Source organism: Opisthocomus hoazin, chromosome 16 (assembly GCF_030867145.1).
Source record: "Opisthocomus hoazin isolate bOpiHoa1 chromosome 16, bOpiHoa1.hap1, whole genome shotgun sequence".
NCBI lineage: Eukaryota > Metazoa > Chordata > Aves > Opisthocomiformes > Opisthocomidae > Opisthocomus > Opisthocomus hoazin.
Window position 1 is genome coordinate 16,935,053 of NC_134429.1, and position 18,367 is coordinate 16,953,419.

At 50.0% G+C, this 18,367-nt stretch overlaps 1 protein-coding gene across 2 annotated transcripts in view; it reads left to right on the forward strand.

Moving 5' to 3' along the window:
- Positions 1–15,099, forward strand: part of EPHB2 (EPH receptor B2) — a 148,734-nt gene extending 133,635 nt beyond the window's left edge. For both annotated transcript variants that reach the window (XM_075437178.1, XM_075437179.1), the window contains exons 11-16: positions 411–658; positions 1,349–1,564; positions 5,289–5,438; positions 9,792–9,985; positions 10,662–10,817; positions 13,841–15,099. In XM_075437178.1, coding sequence (XP_075293293.1) covers positions 411–658; positions 1,349–1,564; positions 5,289–5,438; positions 9,792–9,985; positions 10,662–10,817; positions 13,841–13,949 — 1,073 coding nt within the window. In that variant the 3' untranslated portion in view covers positions 13,950–15,099. The remainder of the gene's footprint in view (positions 1–410; positions 659–1,348; positions 1,565–5,288; positions 5,439–9,791; positions 9,986–10,661; positions 10,818–13,840) is intronic.
- Positions 15,100–18,367: the final 3,268 nt, after the last annotated feature.

Here is an 18,367-nt window from a genome sequence, read left to right on the forward strand (position 1 = left end):
GTGAATTGTGAATGTCTGGCTAGCCCTCAGCAGCACGGTCACCTTTGTGGTTTAAGGCTTTGGTGAGGATTTAGCCTGGGAAGACTAATGCCAGTAAGGTCTCACACTTAGCTCCAGCCTGGACTAGCAGGAGCAAGGTGGTCCAGTGCTGGAGGAGCAAGTACATCCAGTGCTGGAGACAAGGAATTCCCATGTGCATATAGTGTCCACTGGTCCTCACCAATGATGAGTCCACCCAAAGGGAGGTCTTTGATGTGGAGTGAGGGAGGAAGCACCGAGCAGATGGAGGGTGGTCGGCTCAGGGCTGTGCTGGGCAGGCCCAGCTGGAGCCCATGGGAGCAGGGTTCCTCAGGGATAAAGGCAGAGGTCTGGGAGGCTGACCAGCCCTACCTCTTTCCCTCTGTTCACAGGGGAGTTTGGTGAGGTGTGCAGTGGGCATCTCAAGCTTCCTGGCAAAAGAGAGATCTTTGTGGCCATCAAGACCCTGAAGTCTGGTTACACGGAGAAGCAAAGACGGGACTTCTTGAGCGAAGCCAGCATCATGGGGCAGTTCGATCACCCCAACGTCATCCACCTGGAGGGGGTGGTGACCAAGAGTTCACCAGTCATGATCATTACTGAGTTCATGGAGAATGGCTCGCTGGACTCCTTCTTGCGGGTATGAGATCCCAGGAGCATGCAGCCCCAGACGTTGTATTGGGCCAGAGGAGGACTGGAGGGGAAGGTTCCTTTCCCTGTGCTCTTCGCTGCCCAGCATCCCCTACCCCTGGGGCAGCTGCTGCATAGTCCAGAGGTCCGTGTCCCAGGAACAGAGGTGGAGCTGACACCAAGGCTGTCATCTGTTACGTGTGTCTGTCCACTCATGCTAGTGAAAGGCTGTGCCTACCTGTGCGCATGCCCACAGATGCATGTACAAATTGCCTCCATGGATGTAGAGAGATAGTCTGATGTAGCTTTAACGCAGCAGGACTTCACCTCCAGCTGCTCTGTCTGAATATTTATAACTCTGAGTTTGAAATGGATCATTCACTGTGTTGAAGGGAGATATAACCTGCTTAACAGGAATAGATTGCCCCTTCTGAACCCTCCTGTGCAAGGTGTGGCAGACCTGCCACCTTTGGATGACAGCAGCACTCGGTGGTGATGCCCACAGGGTGTGAGAGGGTGACTTCCAGCCCCTGTCATCTCTCCGCTCTCCACCCTCTTGTTTTGTGAGGGAACTTTGGTACTCGTGGCATAGCTGTGCCTTGATATGCAGTGTAGACAGGGGCTACTGGCCGTTTGCCGGACCATGGCGGGCTGTGAATTTGCTCCTCTCATGTGGACTCTTTCCCTCTCTTCCCCTAAGCAAAACGACGGGCAGTTCACAGTGATCCAGCTGGTGGGCATGTTACGGGGCATTGCGGCCGGCATGAAGTACCTGGCTGATATGAACTACGTGCACCGGGACCTGGCTGCCCGCAACATCCTGGTGAACAGCAACCTGGTCTGCAAAGTGTCCGACTTCGGCCTCTCCCGTTTTCTGGAGGACGACACCTCTGATCCCACCTACACCAGTGCACTGGTAAAGCTGCTCTCCTGGAGCGGGAGGGATGGGTCATGAAGGAAGGAGTCAGGGAGAGTGAGGGAAGGGGAGAGAACCCCCCGTGATGTGGGGAGCATTTTTTCACGGTGCCAACGATGGAAATAAGGTGTCAGATGAGAAAGACCAATGATATGAGCCAAGGAAGATTTTAGAATAGAATAGAATAGAATAGAATAGAATAGAATAGAATAGAATAGAATAGAATAGAATAGAATAGAATAGAATAGAATAGAATAGAATAGAATAGAACAGAACAGACTAGACTAGACTAGACTAGAATGCTTTTGGTTGAAAGGGACCTTTAAAGGTCATCTAGCCCAACTCCCCTGCAGTGAGCAGAGCCATCTTCAACTGGATCAGGGTGCTCAGAGCCCCGTCCAACCTGACCTTAAATGCTTCTAGGGATGGGGCCTCCACTACCTCTCTGGGCAACACATTCCAGTGTTTCACCACCCTCACTGTCAAAAATTTCTTCCTTCTATCTAGTCTGAATCTACCCTCCCTTAGTTTAAAGCCATTGCCCCTTATCCTATCACAACAGGCCTTGCTAAAAAAGCCTGTCCCAGTCTTTCTTATAAGCCCCCGTTAAGTACTGAAAGGCCACAATAAGGTCTCCCTGCAGCCTTCTCTCCAGGCTGAGCAGCCCCAGCTCTCCCAGCCTCTCCTCCCAGCAGAGGGGTTCCAGCCCTCGGGTCATTGCTGGGGCCTCCTCTGGCCCCGCTCCCACAGCTCCCAGTCTGTCCTGTGCTGAGGGCTCCAGAGCTGGACACAGGGCTCCCGGGGGGTCTCAGCAGAGCAGGGCAGAGGGGTACAGTCCCCTCCGTCACTGTGCTGCCCATGCTGCAGGGGATGCAGCCCAGGGTATGGTTGACCTCTCTTGCGAGGTCCTGTCCAGTTTTTCAGTGGCTGTTGTTGGGCCCCAGAGTCATTCCTGTGGACAACTGAGCCTCTTGCAAACATGTCTGCAAACATACACATGTCCTGGATAAAGCCCTTAGTTGGGATGATATTCATCCAGCAGGGACCAGCTGGGGTTCCTCCGAGATGCTGCCCTGGCAGATTTGTTGCCAGAACAGCAAATCTGGGGGGTTTTCCACCATCACTGTCCAGTCGTGCTGCCCTGCTGTCCAGGAGGCCATGGTCCTTTTTCATGTCACGTGGCAGGCTCAGCCCCAGGAATGACAGACTGACTGAAGTGTGGATCTGTGCTGCGTGAAGCCCTGCAGTACTAGATACTGATCTTCCAGAGAGTCTTTCTGAATTAGACGGAGAAGCATTCCAAGGAATGGCTTCTTGGTCACGTAACAGCCTCCCAGGAACGCAATGGTGTCAGTGACACAAGTGCCACCGAGGACTCGTGGCCTGTCTCAGGCTACAGCATGTGCACAGGGACAGAAGGATAATTTGGAGACTTTGTTGTTCAGTAAGGTTTCAGCCGGGAGTTCTCAGAAACCCCATTGACATACAGCATCGATGCCTACATACAATGCCTATGGCAGGACTTCTTGCAAGTTTGATAGTGCTGGGGCATGATCTGTAGGAAATCATCTCTCACACAGCTTTTTAAGCTGCCAGTGATGAGACGTCTGGCATAGCTCTTAGTGAATTGTAATAGTAGTTGAATGCCTAACAAACACCTAAAAATGCACACTTTTATTCTTGTCTGAACTTGGGTAGCTTCAAACCTCACCCATTTGAACTTACACAGTCGTCCTATGGCTTTCAGAAATGCTAGCAACATTTATTTTTCACAACATGATCCTTACATCCAATTAACTTTTCCCTTTGTTAATCTAAGTACATGAGACCTTCTGGTATTTACTGCTGGTTTCTATTCCTGTTATTGTGCCTGTAGCTTTTTTATCTGTCGTCTCTAATTTATTCTTCTTGAACTGTGGGCACAGTAGCAGGACGTATATTATCCATAAAGATAGAATAATGTACCAGAAGTAATAGTATATTCCTCTTCAAAATGCACCATCCTCAAATGTCCCAAGATCACAGAATCAAAAAATCACAGAATGTTAGTGTTTGGAAGAGACCTCTGTGGATCATCTGGTCCAACCCCCCTGCCAAGGCAGGGTCACCCAGAGCACATTGCACAGGACCTCATCCAGGCAGGTTTTGAATATCTCCAGAGAAGGAGACTCCACAGCCTCTCTGGGAGCCTGTAAGATGCGTGAGGTTTTTTTATTATAATTATCCCAGAGACCTTATGTCCGTGGATGGGCAACAGTCACAAGCTATGGCTTGGGAGAGTCATGCCGGACCTTAGGAAAATATCCTTCTCCAGTAGGGTGGTGAAGTTTTGGGTCAGATCACCAGAGAGGCGGGAGGTGTCACTGAAGTGAATTCCCACGAGGATCCTCCAGATACACCCAGTCTGTAATTTCTGCTTTAGGAGTTCTTTTTTAGCCGTTTTTAAAGTCCACTGCTTGTCACGAGCTCTGCTAAGAGTATGCCTGATGTAGAGGACATCATGTTTCGTATGGAATGCTTGATCTCCCCCTCTTGTGGAAAACAAAATATTTTGTCTGAGGTTGTGGCTGTGAGAAGATTAAAGAACAGGGGGTTTTTTTCAGTATTCTAGCATGTGTAGAGTCTGAGTCCTATTAAGTCCTAGGAGACCCTTAGCAAGACATGGTAGTTATTTACTGACAAAATATAATGTTCCTTAATCTTCTCACAGCCACAAAACGCAGACAATTTTGCTTCAGAAGGTCCCTTGAGTTGTGAATGGCTCAAGTCCAAAGACCCAGGTGGAGGATCAGGAGGCTACAAGGGTTAAGCTGTGTTGCAGTCGCTGTGGCCACATGCTGTGTGTGCTGCTCTTCTGCACTGTGGAGAGTCCTTCTGATTCCTCCAGAGATGCTGTTGCCCAGCAGGATCACGGAGACCCCAGTGCCCACCCAGTCCATTCCATTTCCCACCAGTGACCAAGCATGCCGTACTAAAGATGTTCACTCTGTCTGTCTCCAGAAACAGGCAGGATCAAAAACTGCTGGATCATGTATATAGCAATAAACAGACTGACATACATGCGGACTTCAGCTCAAGAGGATGGTATATCAGTGACTTCAAAGAGTCTACAGATGTAGAAGGCTGGAGAGGGTGGTGTTCTAATTCCTTTTATTCTGCTCTGGAAATAGCTACGTGACAGCAAAAGGATGGAGGGAGATTCAAAGGGGATCAGTTTGGATTTTTGTACATTCATAGCCATTCATTTTTCTACAAAAGACCCTGCTGGCACAGTGGGCATTTTCTTATGCCAAAGATGGCTGTAGCGGTAGGCAGGTGGAAGGAGCTGGGCTTAATACGATGAAGGGGAGGCTGAGGGGACACAAGTAAGTGACCTGCAGTACTTGGAGGGTAGTTACAAAGATGACAGAGCCAAACTCTTTGCAGTGGTAGCAGATGATGGGGCAATAGATAAAACCATGGCTTGGGAGGTTTTTCAAGGTGAATAACAGGAAAAGCTTCTTCCCGAAGAGGGTGGTGCAGCACTGGGACAGGTCACCAGACGTAAGGTTTCCTGGGCTTGGCTAGACAAGACACAGCCACCCTGATCTAGTGTTAGGGATAGTCCTGTGGTCCCTTCCTTCTAGGATTTTACCAGCATGTTGGAGGCAAATATTTTGGACACTCATCTTTTTTAGTTACTCTTGCTCTTTCTGTTACCATCCTCTCTGTTTTTTTCCTGCAGGGTGGGAAGATCCCAATACGGTGGACAGCACCTGAGGCAATTCAGTACCGAAAATTCACCTCGGCCAGCGATGTGTGGAGCTATGGAATAGTCATGTGGGAGGTGATGTCGTATGGCGAGCGGCCGTACTGGGATATGACCAATCAAGATGTGAGTTGTTAAGAAACAAGGGGCAGAAACACTGAAACTGGGAGCATTGCAAAGGCAAAGCATGGCTATGGCTAAACCCAGGCCGTGGCATGTTCGGAACCTTCTCTGTTGTGGAAGATGTGTCCAAGGTCAACGCCTTTGGAAGAAGTGACAGGGATAACTTTGGCTTTTGTTGTGGTCCCGTTGTGCGGCTGCGTCAGAGGTTAGGGACTGCACAACACCCACTGCAGTAGGACAGGGTCAATATGAGCACCCTCAGCGGTGGTGGACAGATGCCCAGGAGGAAAGGGAGCAGGCGGGTGGAAAACAAAATGCTGCCACCGACCTGAGAGCTCCTGGAGCAGCAGGCAGATCTTCATCTGCAGGAGAGCACAGGCATTTTGTGAAAGTTTGTTATAGAGTCGTAGAATGGTTTGGGTTGGAAGGGACCTTTAAAGATCATCTAGTCCAACCCCTCTGCCGTGGTCAAGGACATCTTCTACTAGATGGTCATTAAAGCTCCCATGGCAAGCTTGGACTGTGATATATAAGCAGCCAAGCAACCTGTACACAGCTAGAAGCCAAAACCACAAGGTATTTCAGAACAGGCTTAATCTGAAATATTTATGACTCTCACCTAATTCACATGCAACTGTTACGTGCCCTCCTTGCTCCCTGGGAGGCAGGCAGTTTCTGTGAGCCCGTGCCTCCATGCAAGCATGACCTGTGGCTGCAGTCCACACCTTCTTCATAACAGTGCCGTGCTCTCTGTTTGTCTTGACCTGATTTCTGGGTGGTCAAAGCCCATCCATCCAGCTGCAAGGAGTGCCATGCAGAGTGCTACACCTACGCGTGTGTGTCCAGAAAATCTCTCTGCTGTGGGGCTCCCAGGTCTCTTGTAACATTGTCTCTCTGAAGAGCTGCCCTTCTTCATGCGGTCTTCACCTCATGAACCCTCAGGGTCTAACACCAACGTCCTGGATAGACCCTTCATGTGCAGAAGGCTTGTCCTCCCCCCTCTGCTGCAAGCCTGGGTCTTGCAAACCTGCATGTTACAGCATCTGCCTGGCTTCCAGCTGGTTTCAGAGCTGCCTCTGGGCAGTTCATTGGAAGCCTTCAGCCTCCCAACTCCATCTCCATCATTGTCCTGTGGGCTCCTGAAAAACAGGGAGAGAGCGAGGGCCAAGCCACCTCCCTCCTCCAAATCCTTCTACCCCGATGGCAAATCAGACCTTTTTAAAGTCAATATAACTCCAACCATGCCAAGTCAAGTTCCTCCAGAGTGGGACAATTTCCTCGCTAGTGTCTGGTGGGGAATTTATTCAAATGAATCCCTAATGCCTGGAGCAGATGGATGATATCTTAGCACCTTTGGCTGTTCACGGCCTTGCCCCAGCCCCTGGCATACCGGAAAAGTCTTTGCATGAATTCTTCAAGCCAAAGGGACGGGAGTTAGAGGCGTGCCCTTCTCAGAAAGGACAATTCCCTTCCCGCTAAGGCTTTGTTATCGCCTGCAGCTTCCATCATTTCCTGCAGCCAGGTGTCACTGCCCTTCTGCCTGCCTCGACGTCCCTCTGTACGCGTACCCCTGTGCCATCCCTCTCCCTTGTCCTCCTCCCCTGGACCTTTTCCCTCAGTGGTTTCTCCTGCTGCAGGCCCTGTGCTGCGGCTGCGCCGACGGAGCCGGCGGGGATGGCAGAGCCCGTGCCCATCTCCTCGGCAGAGCCAGCTGCATGGCACCTGGCCCCAGCCTCTTCTTCCCCTCCTTCTGCCGCAGGGCACTGTGCCCCAGAAGCTGTCACCACTTAACTGCATCTGGTCCTCCCTGTAAATGAGCGCGTGGTGGATATTTGCTGCAGATTAGCCTCCTGACCCTGGGGTGTGAGCGCCTAGGGAGGCTGCGGGGAGAGGAGATGGAGAGTGCAGCCTGTGTCCCCCCATGTGACGTGTCTGCTGGCAGCGCGGCAGGCGGCTGTCGGGAAACCGCTCAGTCCTTGCTGCAGACGAGCACTTGATGCTTGCGCGATGACTCTCCCCACCGTACTCCCCCCGTGCTTCCCCTCCCCTCTGTCTCGAGGTGAGGAGCTACTTGAGAGAGTCCAGCGAAGGGCTACGAGGATGATGAGGGGACTGGAGCATCTCTCCTGCAAGGAGAGGCTGAGGGAGCTGGGCTTGTTCAGCCTGGAGAAGAGAAGGCTGCGAGGGGACCTAATAAATGCTTATAAATATCTACAGGGTGGGTGTCAGGAGGACAGGGCCAGACTCTGTTCAGTGGTGCCCAGCGACAGGACAAGGGGCAATGGGCACAAACTGAAGCAGAGGAAGCTTCAGCTGAACCCGAGGAAGAACTTCTTCCCTCTGAGGGTGCTGGAGCCCTGGCCCAGGCTGCCCAGGGAGGCTGTGGAGTCTCCTTCTCTGGAGATATTCCAGCCCTGCCTGGCCGCGGTGCTGTGCAGCCTGCTCTGGGTGACCTTGCTTGGGCAGGGGGTTGGTCTGGGTGACCCCCAGAGGTCCCTTCCAACCCCTAACATTCTGTGATTCTGTGCCGTCCAGAGAGCTGGGAATGGGGACAGCTTGCACCTCCTGGGAGAATCCCTGCACAGGGGAGCTGCACAGAGCACACAGTGATGCCTCAGGTCAAACCTTCACTGGCTCAGTGGGCCACCAGCATGTCCAGCTGGGGGGGCAGAGGGAAGGGAGATCTCGTTCTATCTGGCACATTTTGGTAGCAGCGGTGCCAGCCCCCATCTGTCTTGGGCCAGCCTGCCCAGCACCTTGGCCACATGTGTCAGCGTCTGGATTGCTTGTCATGGATCTGCCACCTACCCTGCCTTGGAGCAGCAGCCTTTGACTGCTGCAGCACCTCCAGTGCCACCTCTCCACCAACTCTTCCCTGCTGCTCTCACAGTCCCAACAGCAGTATCCTGGATTTTCTGTATGCAGCCTTCCTGCTCAGTGTTGTATTCATCATGCTGGTGTATGGGTATGGCTAGTCCTTACCCAGAGGATGCTACAGCCCTGGGGTAGCCCACCAGACAGATTTCTGTCCTTGCAGGTATGTGAGACATGGCTGGACAAAGGCATGGCAGCCTTGGTCATGTGGTGAGAATAACGGGAGACATTGAGGTCTTTCCTCTGGATCCCTGGCGGAGGTTCTGCCAATCTCCCTCTCCTTTTTTGTCATCTCAGTGCAGAGTTGGTCATTTCAAAATGCCATCCCTGATTTCAGTTACTGCAGTATCTTCAGTTCTGATTTTTATCCTCACTTCTGGTTTTTACTGCCATGCACAAGCCTGTTTCTAATGTCCATGGTTCCTTTCATTGCCCATGCTGTGTGTATGACCATAGGATGCATGAGGCCAAGAAGGCAGAAGAAGCTTGTCACATGCCCCTGTCAGAGGAACACATGCCTTGGAAGAAGCTGTGCAGCTCCATCCTCCTTGATTACCGAGGAGAGAATGGAGCGCTACAGGTGCAGAGTGACAGGGAGACAGGGTTCCCCTTGAAGAAGATCCTCTAGCCCTTGTGCAAGTGCTGTTTCCACTGAACATGGCAAGACCAGGCATTTTCCCAGGTCGTGTGGTGCAGTAAGGAGAGACCAAGCAGGCAGCAAACAAAGTCTGCTTGTGTTGGCCCCCAGAGCTGCAGTGTGGTTTAGGCAAAGGGTGCTGCAACCCTTCTCTGCGTGCTGTAGCAAAGTTCTCCTGTGTCTGGCTCTGCTGACCAAGGTCTTGGTCCTCCACACTGTGTACTTCAGTTTGAGTTGTACCCAGGGCTGTGGGGAGATCCAGGTCTTAGTGCTGGCTCAGGGCACCCAGCCCTGTCCCATGGCACAGCGCTGTTGCCTGGAAGGGTTGGGTTGTTGGCAGGAGTAGAAAGCACCACTGGAGGAAGGACAACAGAGGGGCAGCTTTCCCTGTCTGTAACTCACGAGCAGACCCTTCGCTGGATGGGGATGTTCTCCTTCCAATGAGCTGTTACATCGTGCTGTGTACCTGTCCGAAATCATGAACCTTTCTCTCTGACTCATCCTTCTCTTGCCTGGAGCTGCGGGCTCACACATCCTTGTCAAGGTAGCAGGGATGCTCTCTTTCATCGGATCAGGAGACTGATGGGCACGGCTCATCACGAGCAGTGCGCAAGGCTGCATGTCGGCTGAGCAAGGCTGGCGTCGCCTCACAGGACGAGGGCTGGGAGTTAGAGAGTTGTGCATTGCTGGAAGAATCGGTGACTGAGATGATCGGCAGCAGCAAGTGCAGGCAGAGCAGCCCTGCTGCCGTATGGTTGGCCATGCCAGTCACCCTCAGGATCCAAGAACAAGAACGTTATGATTTGAATAGGTGTATGTATTGATCTCTTTTTCTCCTCTCACAGGTGATAAATGCTATCGAGCAGGACTATCGGCTCCCGCCTCCAATGGATTGTCCAAATGCCCTGCACCAGCTAATGCTTGACTGTTGGCAGAAGGATCGAAACCACAGACCCAAATTTGGTCAAATTGTCAACACCTTAGATAAAATGATCCGAAATCCTAACAGCCTGAAAGCCATGGCACCTCTTTCCTCTGGGTACGTATCTCTGTCTGCCTGTTGTCCTTTGGCTTCTGTTTGCAGATCTGCTGTCCTTTGTGTCCTGGTGGGCACCATCCTTGCATCTCTCTAGGCTAGCTGTTCTAGAGGCAGCTTGGCCTGTGTTGTTTGGTCCTTAAACCAAGTGACATTAAACAATGTCAAGGTCACCCTGGTCTGTCTCCTTGGACAGGTGAGATCTGGTGAACACGGACAGCTCATTGAGTTGGGCAGTGTACATGTGCTTGCTGGATGAGTGTGGTTGCTTTGGCAGTCCAATCGCTCATGCAAAATCCAATCGCTCAGGCAAAAAAGCCTCATCAGGCAGTATGGTGTTTCCCTGGACTGGGTGGGGATATACCAACTCGTGGGAAGCACTGGCCCCGTTAAGAGAATGTGCTTTCTCCCCTTGTGCAGCCAGGATTTTCGAGCTGCATCCCATCATCTTTGATGGCTCCTACCTCTTCTGTATGAACTGAGCCAGAAAGGCTTCTCTGATGCTCCGTGCAACCCTTCCCTCAGCTGAATGGAGTACTTTCTGAGTGGTGCTGCTTACTATGGTGCAGTGCAGGCACTGTGAATAATGCTGGTCCAGGTCCCTCCAGCTGGCGGAGGGTGCAGAAATACACGTGCTTGCCACTGTTGGTTCTGCTCATTCCCCATTTCTGTGTTTCAGGATGAACCTTCCCCTCCTTGATCGCACAATCCCGGATTATACCAGCTTCAACACTGTGGATGAATGGCTGGATGCCATCAAGATGAGCCAGTACAAGGAGAGCTTTGCCAGTGCTGGCTTCACCACCTTTGACGTAGTATCTCAGATGACTGTAGAGTAAGTGCCCAGGCTTCTAGTCCCAAAGCACAAGGAAAAGCCTCAGTATTTCAAGAGCATTTGGTTGTTATTGAATTAGTTTTTATTTTCACCTGATGTAGCTTTACTTTTATAGAATTTGTTGTTTTTGTGAACCCACTTTTAGTCTATTCAATTTCTGCAGAACAACTCTGTTCTGTAGGCTCTGTCTTGTCTCCAAACTGCGTGTCTCTGTCTGCAGAATTCATTTCCATGTTATCACACCACATGTCCCCACTGTGGAAACGAAAACCCCCACAAGGGTCTCAAAAACTCCAACGTGGAACAAATGGAGGTTTCAGGATGGCATCAGGCAGTTCTCCAGCCACTCAAGAACACTTTTAGACTCCACTGTCCTCTTGAATATGTGGCTTATTGGCGATGGAGACAAGCACACTGCAAACAGACTTCTGCCTAAGAAAGGCCTCTGGAAGTCCAGATGGTTTCAAGTTTGTTCTGAATTGTTCTGCATCCACTAAAAACATCCCTCAGTGGCAAAATCTTAGCAAGTTCTTCAGAGAAGGCAGGCAGCTGAAATCCATTCACTGGGGGGTTTGAAATCCCTTGGGGCTAGCTGGGGCTTTGATGCCTCTGCTGAGAGATTTGTGGTTGGTTGCAGTGAGCTTTAGAAACTCTGCCTAAGAAAGCACCAAGCATTAAAGCCATCTGTAAGTGCTATGATGTCTCTGTGCCTGGTAACCAGGAAGGTTCTTGGATTTGGTGCCTAATTCGACACTTTAAATCTACCAACGAGTCAGAATCCATTCACGCAAACAGCCCAGCTGACCTTTTCTGGCATTTTGTTCTTATTTTCTGCCAGGAAATTCACATGGCAATTTCATTACATCTGTGGTACAACCCCAAGGCCCTGGGGATTGTTTTGGCACACTATAGGCTGTGTTCATACAACAGGAGAGTCCATAAAATCTGAAGGACAGGGAAGGAGAACTTTGACTAAATTGGGACATCACACCCGCACCACAACCCAACCTTGCCGAGGTTGTGCTGTTTGCAATATGTGTAACAGCAAACAGTTCTGCAGGCAGACCAGCTAATGAAGTCTGTTTTTTCACAGACATGCTCAGTGTCCCTTCAATGCCACTTCTCCCAGTTGCTTACCAAGTCCCTCACAGTATCTTCCAAGTCCTCTCCGAGTGCCTTCATCACAACCACAAGGGCATCCTCAGCTCATGTCCCCACTAGTTTTGACAAAACCCCCTTCCACGTTTCTCACCTGCTTGGCTGGACATAATAATAGAGAGAAGGACACTCCAAGTCCTTTTTCCATGGGAAATCATGCTGCAACATTGCTTGAAATCACCTTGTAATGTTTTCTGGTCTTTGCAGAAGTAGATGATCATGTAAGTGGAGCTGAATTGCCATGAGACACTGTTTTCTTCAAATTTGGATAGCCAGCAAAGTGTAGGTGTTTACTGAAGACTGCTTCAGTTCACCAAATCCACATGGTTTCAACACTGACCTACTTGAAAGGTTTCTCAGTGGTTTGTCTGTAGGCTGGGACACCCAGGCCACCACAGGCTCTATGCCCAGGGCAGAAAGCTTAGGAAGCACAGGTCTGTGCAGGGCCACAGTCTTATCCTGGATAACAGACAGAAGTGAAGCCTTTCGGCTTTGTTCCCAATCAGAACAAAAGCAAAAGTCAACGAGCCAAACTCATCCAAGGAGGAAAATTTGTAGCCCGGCACATCTGGCTGGGACAGAGCAGGGAATGCAAAGCCCTTGCAGTAAGAAAAACAGTCACTGTGAAGGATACCATCCTGGGTGCCAGGGTTGTGTAGTGTGCTAGCAGGTTTCCAGGGCTTTGCTGAGAAGGAGTCTGGGTGGCAGCAAAGCTGTGGCTTGGATGTTCACTCTCACACTGATCTCAGAGGGTATGGGCTGAAGCATGCTCCAGCGGTGGTCTTCAATCTGTTACCACCAACTGGAATGTGTAAGTCTGTGGCATAGCCCCATGCCCAGCTTTCCTTCTTCATGCTCCTTTCGTTTGACCAAAGAGACAAGGTCTAAAGCAAGCTCTAAGGCAAACATACAGGCCCACATGCCACTCGTACTAGAGGATTTTTTTCCACCTTTCCTTGGAGCTCCTGTTTAACCTTCTTTGCCCATCGACTTCCACTCCAAAACAGGCAAGGGTTTTGCCACACTTCCTCTTAAAAGTCTGTTCCTAACACTCAAGGAAGGAGAAAAGGCAACTGAAAATCCTTAGAGTCAGGTATGGGTCACGGCTTATGAGTGCCATCCATTCCCTGATCAGAAGACTTCATGACTGAGATTTATCCACAAAGAGGGAGATGAGAAGCAAACTCAGCTGGAGGGATCACAGGTAGGACCAACGCAGAGTGACACTCATGCTCTTGGCATGACATTTATTTTTTGCAGATGCCTAGTATCTATAAAAAATAGAAACAATGCAAAAATTAGATTGCTGTGATTTAGCAGAGAGGATAAGTAGCAAAAGTTTATATTCATGGCCTCATCAGATCAAAGCAAAAGTAGCAAGAGCAGCCATCGTCTGCACAGAGGGAGTGAGATTCGCACTGATGAGGGTGTAGCACATCCTGTTCATATGTCTCCAGGGATGGAAAAAATGGGTTACTGTGTCATGAAATGAGAGAGAATCCGAGCGTGCGAAGAAAGAAACAAAATGCTACAAGAGTAGAAAACCTAAAGCAAATCCACTTACAAGCAGTGAGCAGAGCCTGTGGCATTTGGTTTCACGCTCTCTGTTGAGGCTTCCAGTACTCCAGAGATGCTGCAGGTAGGTGGCAAATGCAAAGATTGGGAGGATAAGCCAGGAAGAGTCAAAGAGAAAGAGCAGAGGTTTCACCAGGTTTGCATGTATTTGTTGCATTTATGGAATAAATCTGTGGAGACTTCAGCTCCTTACACATCACGCTCCAGGGGACACTTATACACGGACTTGTTCTGCTGTGAGAAAATGTCTTCTGATATTTATGCAGTGTTTGTTTCTTTTCCTCCCAAAGGGACATTCTGCGAGTTGGGGTCACTTTAGCAGGACACCAGAAGAAAATTCTGAACAGTATCCAGGTGATGAGAGCACAGATGAACCAAATTCAGTCTGTGGAGGTTTGACAGCTACGTGTCCTCCGACTGCTCTTCCTTGAGGCCCTGCTCCCCTTTGCCCCTGTACGTCCAAGCTCCAGTTCTTGAGTGTTCTGCATGGACCAGAGACAAGCAGCTGCTCTGAGGATCATGGCAACAGGAAGAAACACCCTGTCATCGATAATGAGAAGTCACCAAGCGCTTCTAGAATTTAAGCAATGGAAAAAAGGGAACACAAAATACCCAACTATTTTGAAAAGAAAAAAACTATGAAATATTTTTAAATAATAATAAAGCAATGGCATTCTTGAAAAGGGCTCCAAGACCAATGGGAGTCTCCAAAGGAAGAGAAAAGAGCAGCTTCATCTATTTCCTCTTGCACAAGGCTGCTGCAGCTGGGTCCAGACACCTCTGGAGCAATGAGACTTTTTCAAGAAGATGAATGCAAAGAAAGGTTACAAGAAGCACTTCTCTTTCTCATGTGGGATGGTGGCTCTGGGAACGTCCTGCAGCCGGGAGTCCTTCCCGAAAGGCCCTGCTAGCAAATAGAAGGGGAGAGAGCGCTAAAGCTCTGGGGTGCTGTGGAACCAAGTGCATCTCAAACTGATGGACTTCTTCAAAAGCTGAAGACTTTTTTTTTAAAAAAACAAATAAACTGAGACTAGAAGAGGCTGTTTCCGACAAAAGAGAAGGAATCTGTAACGCTTGGGGGGTGGGGATGGGGAAAACCAATCCTTTTTACATCTCTTATTTTCTCTTGTCATGGAACAGTTTTGTGAGTGACAGTTTCCTAAGGGTCCGTCCATCCACCCTCCGATGGCATCATTGTCTCATACATATCATATGCACAAGACTTTTAGTGATGTCCTCACTAGATGCCAATGATCTTTTCCCAGAAGACTTCCCAAGTACAGTATGTAGTAGTTTTTGATTACAAATGCTGACGTGTACCTTTATTTTTCGGTTGTCATTGTTGGGAGATTTGTCCTTTTACCTTGTTTTGTTAACACAAGTTTGTGAGTTTGGGGTTGGAAATTTTTGGTTGGTTGGGGTTTTTTTTAACAAAAAAGAAACGACATCTCCAAGCATCATATCATTCAAGAACTTAAATCCCTTCCCTGTGGAAGGAAAAATTGCAGCTTATTGACAATATGCCAGGAGAAAAATTTTTTTATATGCACATTTCCTCCCGTTTGCTTGTTTGTTATTTTGCAATTTGTCACGGCCCGACAGATGTTTCTGACTGTTGGGTTTCCAGTTGTTCGCCAAGATGAAATGACCACCTGCTCGATTCAGGGTTGCTGGTGCAGGGGGGAGCAGCATCACAGAGGGGCTGGGGGGGGGTTTGCAGCAGGGAGAGAAAGACAGGGGAGGGCAGATGGGTTGTGTGAGGGAATGATGACTCCTCAGCTGGCCGTCAGAGCCCTTTGGAAATGTCTGACCACGTAGCAAGGTGTCAGGTTGGTGCACGTACCACAGAAAGGCAGGGTAAACCCGGTCCTCTGAGAGGAGCTCGCGGCATGTGGTTTCTCAGAGTCTGGATTGTGTTAGCTGCCAGGTTGTGGATGGTTTGCTACCGTAACTGAACTCTGTGGATGTGCTCTGTGCCCTTCGGGGACCCGGTCCCTTCGTTAGACGATGCCCTGGGGGCCCCGTGGCAGCTTCGCTCTCAGCTGGTCACCTCGAGGAGAGCCTGGGACAGCAAAGGCAAAAACTCTGATCTGGTAGCCCGGATCTCTGGAGGCAAAATGCTGTGGTTGAAGCTGAATGGCCAATCAGTGGATTTATAAATAACTGAAATAAATACTTTAGTTACTGACCAGGTGTTTGCTATGTGTAAATACCACCAACCAAGTGCAGGAGGGAAACAAATGAGAATTGGACTCATTCTCCCTCTTCAGCTCCACCCCATATCCTTTTAAACATGCCTACCACCACCCGCCCCTGGCCACGTGTGCCGTATTTCCACACGTCTCCTGGCCATGGCCAGCAGCACTTATGTTTACAAGCCGTTGTCTGCCATTGCCATGCCGTTCATAGGGTCCTCCACTCGTTTTCAGTAGCATGGTGTGTTGAAGGCATGTTCTTTGGAGCTGGATTTTCCAGGAGCTGAATCCAAGAGGAAGTGTGTCTGCTGTGGATGAAACTCCCCAAGCTGTCTAGACCGCTGTGGCCAGGCATCTTCTCCCTAGACTGCTTGTAAAATATGAGACCATTTATAAAATACTTAGCATTTTCCGCTTTCAGACCAGATCCGATGACAAAGCACTTACTTAGGAGTGTCAGCAGATCGTTCCCTACAAGTGAAAGTTACGTCTCTGCTTAGCTTTGCCCTGCCCTGATGTTTGGTGCTCAGCTTCAGCAGCAGGAGCCTTAACTGGAGGGTTTTTTCCTCCAGCCCCTATTTGTCTGAAATCTCTAGAGCAGGATTGTGTTTCCCTTTGTGTACAGTACTTCCCTGCTGTTGCATCCACAAGTGCATCCGTAGTCAGGTGAACATGGGTAGCAGGCACGTGCTGGGTACACAGGGACATATTGTGCGCTCAGTGTCCCCTCTGACAGAAATGCCGCTGCCCTGCGTCTCCTTCAGATGGCAGGAGGTGATGCAGGGAGAGTGAGGGGTGAGTGGACTACGGGCATGTTGTATGCAGGTGGTGCCTGGACATAATCAGCCGTCTGTCCTGTGTCCAGCCTGGTTTAGCCTGTGTGTCCAGTGAATGGATGCTTTTAATGCCTCTGAGTTTGAAAAACACTGCTCCTGGTCAGGAAATGGACTCAACTTTTAGAAAGCAGCATGCAGAGATCGGTGGCATCAGCTAAGCCACATGAAGTGCTTGCAGAGGGCACACGGAGAACCAAGAAGCTGCTCCGTGCACCCCGTCCTGTGGAAGTGCGGCGTGGCAGTGAGAGCTGCTCACATCGTGCGTCTCCGTCCCACACTGTAGCTGCTGTATTTTAACGAGGATCAGTTGTCAATCTTTCCCAGAGGCCTGTCTCAGAAGCTGTTTAGTGGCAGTCCGGGGTGAGGGAAGCGTGGTGCTGTGCCAAGTTGTCTAGCCACAGCCACCCGGCTACCTTAAGTACAAGGGAGCTTTGCAAGGAGAGCTGTCTGTCTAGAAAACTCACCAGCAAATTCCTGTGGGGCAGCCGTGTGGAAGGAGCGCGTGATGCCCTTCAGTTGTCCTTCCCAGACAATTCTTGGCTGTCCTCTGCCGTCCGTTACATTCCTGCAGACACTAAGGAGGAGCAGTGGCCAGGCAGCATCCCTGCGAAGCCCGTCGTTATTAGACAGGGCTTGGAAGAGCACTTCAGGTCGTCTTCATTCAGAGACATTTTGTCTTCATGCACTGAACCTCCTCACTGGCTAGCATTGTACGCATCTACCTACCAGACCCAACCCACTGTGAAGGATGGGACCATACCAAGCTCGGTGCCACAGCTCACCAAAGCCATGGCAGCTGTCTGCAGGACAGAGAAAGCACATCCTTGTCTCTTCTTCTGACCAAAAATCACATGATGTTGGTACGAAAAGTAATGCATTCCCATCTGTGTCTACCAGGCATCGCAGTGACAGCTGTCTGTATTTGACTGCGTAGACTAATGGAGTGCTGGACCTAAAACAGAAATGATCCATAAAACACTGCGATTTTCTGCATCCCTCAAGCTCTCCTGGAAGCACAAGGAACCAAGTTCCTGTAAAGTGCTTTGGTTGTATATGCCACTGGAGCATGCTCCAGTGGAGGGCAGAGTCACAGAAGTGACTTTAACATATTTATTTCATGGGTATCAAATGCACTGCTATGAAATAGGAGTCTAATGGCAAGATTCAACTTCACGGGGAGAACGTGTAACACGGGGAACAGGCACTTGCTGACGTTGACACTGTGAAATACTGTTGTGCATGTGCATGTGTGCATGTGTGAGTACTTAACAAAAATTTTCACGATGGGATTTTCAGGCAGCTTATTGCAATTTTCACATTTCCCCTCCAACTTTCAAGCTACCTCCCAGACCTACCCTTCTCCTCCTCTGTTTCCCGCTGCCGTCTGCTGCTGAGGGTCACCTGTGACCGGTGATGGCAGCCAGTAGGAGAGCTGAGCAGGACCCTAGGTTGAAAATACTAAGTTGGTTGGCCAGTGGTAAGTTCAAATCATGGAGAGCATCATGGGTTAGAGTGGAGAAAGCAAAGCATAAGTGGGTAGTAAAAGGCTGAAATATATTTGGTGGACCATATTCAGCTGTTGCCACCAGCCCTTCACCTGGAGCTAACAGCACAGGGGTGTGCCAGGCAAAACGAAAAGCAAACTTGCAAGGTACAGCACTGCCATGAGGAATCACTTGCCCTTGCTGGCTGTGGGGACACAGAAACAGGGCACTACGAGCTGCACTCCCTCTCCCCAAATCATCTTGCCCCCTGCCCAGTAAAATCTCAGAACTACCTTTCATAA